The sequence below is a fragment of the Rhincodon typus genome, unplaced genomic scaffold (genome assembly GCF_021869965.1).
Source record: "Rhincodon typus isolate 14 unplaced genomic scaffold, sRhiTyp1.1 hic_rhity00001026, whole genome shotgun sequence".
Lineage (NCBI taxonomy): Eukaryota > Metazoa > Chordata > Chondrichthyes > Orectolobiformes > Rhincodontidae > Rhincodon > Rhincodon typus.
In genome coordinates, this window is record NW_025966664.1 from 8,535 (window position 1) to 16,273 (window position 7,739).

Consider the following 7,739-nt stretch of genomic DNA (forward strand, 5'->3'; position numbering starts at 1 on the left):
TTGGCATTTATTTTGAGAGGACTTCAATATAAAAGCAGGGATGTACTTCTGAGGCTCTGTAAGGCTCTGGACAGGCCACATTTGGAGTACTGAGCACATTTTTGGGCCCCATATCTCAGGAAAGTTGTACTGACCCTGGAGCGGTTTCAGAGGAGGTTCACAAGAATGGTCCCAGGAATGAAAAGCTTAACATATGAGGACGGTTTGAGGACTCTGGGTCTATACTCAATATAGTTTAGAAGGATGAGTGGTATTAAACTGAAATTTACAGAATATTGACTGACCTGGACAGAGTGGATATTGGGTAGATATTTCCATTGGTAGGAGAGACCAGGGGCCAGAGGACATAGCCTCCGAGTAAAGGGAAGACTTTTTAGAACAGAGATAAGGAGAAACTTCTTCAGCCAGAAAGTAATGAATCTGTGGAATTCTTTGCCACAAAAGGCTGTGGAGTCATTGAGTATATTTAAGATGGAGATGGATAGGTTCTTAATTGTCAAGGGGATCAAGGGTTATGGGGAGAAAGCGGGAGAATGGGGTTGAGAAACTTATCAGCCATGACTGAATGGCAGAGCAGACTCGATGGGCTGAGTGGCCTAACTTCTCCTCCTATGTCTTATGGTCTTATTAGATGGCATTCATCATCTATAAGAATAGATATTTATGTAAACAGTGAAGTAATAATTGATTTTTCAAAATTACATAATACATTTATTTACACTATAAGTCACACAATTATCTCTAGTAAATTGAGGGTTGTAGTTTGAAGAGTCGTGGATCCTCTTGATAGCTAGGAAATCTAGTTGCATGAAGGTATTTGCATAAATGAAACGTAATTTTTAGTTTTGAATACTACTTAGAAAATGTTGTTATTGCAATGAAAACACCATCTACATGACTTCTTAAATGTTGGTTACTTTAGGCTGGGAGGCCACAAGTTTAATGCTGCAAAGAGGAAAACTGCAAATTTGAGAAAGGCCCATCATTTTAGGCAATTCCAAAAGAAGCAAGAATACAATATTATAGGTAGGATTGGATTCTGATGAAGGATCTCTACTCAAAGCATTAACCTATCATTTTATATCAGTGTATCACTAGCATTTTCTACTTTATATCTGATAATGTAACATTTTTATGATATTTTAAACATTATTTGCACAAAATAAAATCACTTTGATATTAATTTAACATTACTTTCTTCCAAAATTATATGGCTAGTGGATCATATACTGTAAACACTGACAATGACAAACAGTCTCTAATATCTTGACACAAACACCAATGCATACAATTTGTTTTTTCTGTTAATGCACAATAAATATTTTAAAGTTTGTACCACTCAGAAGAAGCCACTAGGGAAGCAATTAGTGGCATTAATTTATGGAATTGACACTGTTGGGCCATCAGTCTAGGTTAAACCAGTTATTACAAAACAAATTACTGCACAATGTTTTGTTACAAATCATTCTGTTGTCTTGGGTTTGAAAGTTAATGCAATGCTGTTGATGCAAAATCGATGTCCTGTAGGTTCTGGTCCATCATCAAACACGTGACCCAGGTGTGCATCACACTAAATGATCAAGATAAAACAGAGTTCAGTTGGCTTGACACAATGCTAAGAATGTCTTTTAAGCAGTTTTATTTTTTCTACCCAGAAGTATTATCACACACAACTGAGTGACTTTGCCACCACCAAAATCACTGTAACTTTTTTTTGTGTTTTTTTACACTACTAATCGCCACCAGTAATCACCCATGTAGCCAATCAAATATTTACAAGCATAGTTCATTGTGGGCAATATAAACCATCAAAATGAGGGGAAGGGAAGGAGAAAGGGAAGGGGCTAATTCAAAATGGAGTTGGAGGGGGAAATAAAGCACTATATCTCCCCGGTGCCCACCTTCTCTGAAGGTACTGAGAACATTGATGGACACCACATACTTCCTCAAGGACTCCGGGGCATGAAGAGAGACAGGCAGTCAGCAGATGTGACCTTCTCCACAGCCCACTGCCTGGACCTGTTTATAGCCAACATGGGCAGGCCCTTGAAGCAGTCTTAAATCTTCAAAATTAAATCAGCAGCAGGTGCTTATATAGTTTAAATGTTAGTTTTACGGGGAAGGGCTCTCAACATCAAAACATAACATCAGCCATTAACAGCAAACATTTTTAACCACTTCTAAAAGTAGCTGTATGTTATAAATCAGACATAGCTAAGCATTATAGTTACAAATTGTAAAGTTATCGTAAAATTTGATAGAAGCACTGTGTATTTGCGAAAAGATAATACTGTAACCTTCCCTGTGGCCATCTCATATTTTAACCAAGTACTGAGGGGCTTCTTTTGAAACAAATCAAAGTGTAAAGCACTTTAAGTTCTACTAAGTTGACAGTGGTGACCTTTTTAAAAGTTAGTTCTGGACAATCATCTTCTAGCAGTCAACCTTTATTTTCATTGATGGGAGGTAGTTTACCCTGATAATACATATATACTAATACATATGTACTGGAAAATTGGTGACTTAACAACAAGAATGAATTTTGATTAGAAACTGACATCACTTTTGGCAAGATTGGTTGATATCTACCTTCTTACAAATAACCTCTGTTCCAGTTGATCCCATAGAGTTATCTGTTCGGCGTAGGACATTGGTATTGGTTTCATCACTGTCCACTGTACCATAAATTTGCCAGAAAGAAGGCCAACCGGTGCCAGAATCGTACTTAGTTTCGGAGCTAATGTTAACCATATAAAGTATAACAAATTAATTACTATCAACTATATCAATACAGCTCTTAATTTAATCATTTGCAAATAAACACAGATAAAAAGAGAACACAGATAAAGAGGATATACTATAATACTGCAATCTTCATACAAAATAAAGACTCTAAATGTACGTGGGATTTTTAAAAATGTATTTATCATATTACATGGAATATTACAGCACTGCAGGAATTTGTTCCATCCACTGCAAGGCACTCGAAAAATTATTTACTTCAAATTCATTTCTTTTATCTTGTATCCTGTCAACACTTTATTTTTCAAATATTTATCCACTTTCTTTTCAAGGGAATTATTAATTCTGCTTCTAACATTGCTTCTACTAGGACATTCATCTCAAATTATCTATCTTCAAGAAGATATCTTTTAGCCTTTCCATTTGGTGAAGGTCTTATATTTATGTCCTCTACTATTAACTTATCAATTGCTTCTTATATAGAATTTCGGAATTTTCATTGACTTAGGGGAATTACCTTTAGTGAAGATGGAAAATAGATTGTCTTGTCTACTGTTTTTGTAATCAATCAAGTTTACGTCAAACCTTTCATAAGATCCTTGGAGGTGTCAGCACATCTTTATGACTCTATAAAAGGTTATATAACACTGGGAGTTTCCATTCAATTATGTTCCAATATCAATAGTTAATCATTTGCATTTACATAGTATTTATAATATAGAAAAGAATCCTAAAGCACTTAACAGAAGTGTAACTAGACAAAAATAGTTGCTGATCCAGAGAAAATGATATTAGGAGGGGTGAGCAAAGGAAATGGATATTAAAAAGGTTTTTGAAGGAATAAAGGCGGTGAGGTGAAGGGACTTGGGAAGTGATTTCCAGAGCATAACATCGACATGGCTAAAATGATGACTGTGTGTAATAAGTTTGCATTTATCCTGCAAAATATTTTTCTGGAGGTTGGTAATCAGTGACAGTGAGTAACATTACTCACATAGGTATACAATAGAAGTAGATTGATATGTGAATATAACTCCTTCTCTATACAACTGCAGATGTGGGAGCCACACATTCATGTGAGCTACATGCTTACCATTGACTTTGGAACCCTCCGTATTCTGTAGATTATTTCTCTCTCTCAAGGATTTCCTGGCTCTCTCTATTTTCTTCTTTGTATTATTTTATGCTAATAACTAAACTGCAGATGTTCAAAAACATCTCCAGTTCTATGTCCTAAATATTTTGAGATTCCTAATTGTGACTGATGCTGCCAGCATCTCTTTAATCAGGACCTATGTATTTCATGTAAGGAATTTTCAGGAAGTTAAAGCTAACAAATAAACAAGAATGAAACTGGAAAATAGGAACTAGGAAACCTCTTTTGCTGTAATATCACTGATATTAGCACCAATTCCCTTGGATGTGCATCCATCATTTGGAAGTCTATGGTAAAGTAGGGCAAAGTCAGCACGGTTTCATCAAGGGGAGGTCATGCTTGAAAAATCTGCTAGAATTCTTTGAGGAAGTAATGAGCAGGGTAGACCAAGGAGAGCCAATGGATGTTATCTACCTGGACTTCAAGAAGGCCTTTGACAAGGTACTGCACAGGATGCTACTAAGTAAGATAAGGGCCCATGGTGTTAGAGGCAAGGTGCTAGCATGGATAGGAGATTGGCTGTCTGGCAGAAAGCAGAGAGTGGGGATAAAAGGGTCTTTCTCAGGATGGCACCCAGTGACAAGTGCTGTTCTGCAAGGGTCAGTGTTGGGACCACAACTTTTCACTTTGTACATTAATGATCTAGATGAAGGAACTGTGGGCATTCTGGCCAAGTTTTCAGATGATACAAAGATAGATGGAGGGACAGGTAGTATTGAGGAGGTGGGGATGTTGCAGAAGGATTTGGACAGGTTAAGAGAGTGGGCAAATAAGTGGCAGATGGAGTACAACATGGGAAAGTGTGAGGTCATGCACGTTGGTAAGAAGAATAAAAGTATGGACTATTTTCTAAATGGGGAGAAAATTCAGAAATCTGAAGTGCAAAGAGACGTGGCAGTTCTAGTCCAAAATTCTCTCAAGGTAAACTTGCAGGTTGAGTCAGTAGTCAGGAAGGCAAATGCAATGTTGGCATTTATTTTGAGAGGACTTGAATATAAAAGCAGGGATGTACTATTGAGGCTTTATAAGGCTCTGGTCAGGCCACATTTGGAGAATTGTGTGCAGTTTTGGGCCCCATATCACAGGAACGATGTACTGGCCCTGGAGCTGGTTCAGAGGACGTTCATGAGAATGGTCGCAGAAATGGAAAGCTTAACATATGAGGATAGTTTGAGGACTCTGGAACTGTACTCATTGGAGTTTAGAAGGATGAGGGGGAATCTAATTGAAATTTACAGAATACTGAATGGCCTGGACAGAGTGGATGTTGGGAAGATGCTTCCATTGATAAGAGAGACTAGGACCCAAGGGCACAGCTTTACAGTAAAGGGAAGACCTTTTCGAAAGGAGATAAGGAGAAACTTCTTCAGCCAGAGACTGGTGAATCTGTGGAATTCTTTGTCACAGAAGGCTGTGGAGGTCAGGTCATTGAGTATATTTAAGACTGAGATAGATAAGTTCTTGATTATCAAGGGGATCAAGGGTTATGGGGAGAAAGCAGGAGAATGGGGTTGAGGAACTTATCAGCCATGATTGAATGGTGGAGTAGAATTGATGGGCCGAATGGCCTAATTTCTGCTCCTGTAATCAAATGTCCCATAATCTTGATCAAAAATCCAAAACATCAGCCCATCTGAAATTTCTGCTGATCTTTAAGTTAATTTATTTTAGTTAAAAAATCTTTAAAAGGAAATATTAAAGTAAAACAGCAGGGTACTTAAAATGCATTAAAATTTAGTTGTGAAGTTGACTAGTTTTACTGTCATTCATAAGTGAGAAACTGTAAAATGATACAGGCAGTCAAATTTCATTTCACTACTGCAGATTGACAACTTTGATTCTTACTGTGCAATCTTTCAGGCCTAGAGATGGAGGGCCAGAACCCATGCTTCTTCATGACCTTTCCCTAATTAGGTTCTGGCAGCAAGACCCAAGCTCGACCTTCCAGCATGGCTGTCAACGGAATTAAGGGACACAGAAGTGCCACAGGTTGCAACTACCTCAGCTCCACATGGAATCAGAAAGATTGGATCTACCTCACTGGTAAACCTGCGCAGTCTGCTTGTTTATTTATTTGCTGTGAGATGGGGGATGTTCTCTTGATAGTTTGAGCCAGAATGAGGGACTGGACCTGGTCCGACTGCTATGTGCCAATCTCCACTTTGCTGCCAAACCCCTGCTCTCCTCTATATCTCACCCACAACTAAAACCAAACACCCCATCCAAACCTCCCCCATTGGTTATCCTCTCCTCTGGGAGACCGATGACAGTGGCGTCCCAGCAACATCCACAGCCTCCACTCTGATGATGCTGAGTTCTGCTGTGGCTGACCTCTGGCTGGCAGCTAATCTAGGAGTTAGGTGATGGCCTAGTGGTATTATTGCCAGACTATTAATCCGGAGACTCAGGTAATGTTCTGGGAATCTGGATTCAAATCCAGCCATGGCAGATGATGTAATTTGAATTCAATAAAAATCTGGAAGTAAGAGTTTAATGATGACCATGAAACCGTTGCTGAGCGTCAATGAAAAACCCAAATGGTTCACTAATGTGTCATCCTTACCTGGTCTGACCTACATATGGCTCCAGACCCGCAGCAATGTGGTTAACTCTTAACTGCTCTCTGGGCAATTAAGGATGGGCAATAAATGCTGCTCCAGTCAGCGTCACCTAATAAACAAAAAGTTCCTGGTTGGTCGATTGGACTTTCTGCTCGGGGGTCCTAATTCTGGTAGAAAGCCCTTCAGCAGCCAATCAGCCAATAGATCCGGTTGGCTTTCTTACCTTAATAGGCTGAGGACTCTCACCTTGGAAACGCTTCTGCTTTCAGACTCACTCTAAAAACAGGAAAATCTAGCCTTAGATTTTCATTACTTTTGGAAACTGTATTCTGTGATTCCAGCTGTTCTGTCACAGTCGGGTGTCCTTGATCATTTATGATACCTGCAGCAGTCAGGAGCATCCACATCAAGCACCTCTGTCTCATGTCCCATTTGCACCTAGATTCCATACTAGCTGGTTTATTCTGTTCCATTTTCATGGATCTGTAGTTTTGGGTAGGGCTCATTTCAGCACTAAACTCAGGGTAAATCCTAAATTCAAACTGCAAGCTCTCTTAATATTCACTATTTCTGAAATGTGCAAGTCAATGGATACATTGATTTAATCTCTGACAAAACCCTCAAGACAATATGATAATCACCATATAGCTGAAAAAAGCAAAAAGCTTGGGTATCTTTGAATTACTGCGCAGTTATTCTCATTCCTGCTAGGCATTTGCAGACTTTCGAATGGTTATTTCTGTTTAAATATTAAAGAATAAACACAAAAAGATCAGATACACCTATATTTAATACTGATTACAGACAATAAGACTTTGCTTTGCTCTGCTGGCTTACCTGAACAGTGCAGCATTGCAGCATACACAGTGATACATGCCTTGCTCAGTATTATTCAGATAGATTCCACTGAAAGGCTGTAAATAGTAAAACATTGTAGTTTATAATATTAAAAATCACAATCTGTGTTCCATTAAAAAACGTAACTGGAAAATAAAGATGACAGTAAAACTCACATACATTTACATTTGATGCTTATTATCAAGCATATTCAGTGAAATGATAGGGTTTTGGGGGAGTGTTGCCAAACAAAGAGATCTTAGGATGCAGGTTCATAGTTCCTTGAAGTTAAAGTCACTGGTAGACAGGGTAGTGATGAAGGCGTTTGGTACACTTGCCTTTATTAGTCAATGCATTGAGTGTAGGAGTTGGGATGTCATGTTGTGGCTGTATGGGACATTGGTTAGACCACTTTTGGCATATAGTGTATGGCTGTTCAATTC

General features: G+C 38.5%; 1 protein-coding gene across 1 annotated transcript; it reads right to left on the reverse strand.

Annotated features, from left to right (window-relative positions):
• Positions 1 to 907: 907 nt before the first annotated feature.
• On the reverse strand, positions 908 to 7,380 carry msrb2 (methionine sulfoxide reductase B2). The gene is made up of 3 exons (XM_048592331.1): positions 7,297 to 7,380; positions 2,590 to 2,737; positions 908 to 1,570 (listed from the first exon to the last, which is right to left on the reverse strand). Exons 1-3 carry the CDS (start codon positions 7,332 to 7,334, stop codon positions 1,463 to 1,465), a joined length of 294 nt encoding a protein of 97 aa, XP_048448288.1. The 5' UTR covers positions 7,335 to 7,380; the 3' UTR covers positions 908 to 1,462.
• Between the last annotated feature and the right edge of the window lie 359 nt (positions 7,381 to 7,739).

Excerpts from the sequence above, each read along its gene's own strand:
- msrb2 (XM_048592331.1), bottom strand. The coding sequence starts at position 7,334 with ATGTATCACTGTGTATGCTGCAATGCTGCACTGTTCAG. Across the intron at positions 2,738-7,296 it reads TGCAATGCTGCACTGTTCAG|CTCCGAAACTAAGTACGATT; the intron begins GTAAGCCAGCAG and ends GGTTAACATTAG. Across the intron at positions 1,571-2,589 it reads CAGAGGTTATTTGTAAGAAG|TGTGATGCACACCTGGGTCA; the intron begins GTAGATATCAAC and ends TTGATCATTTAG.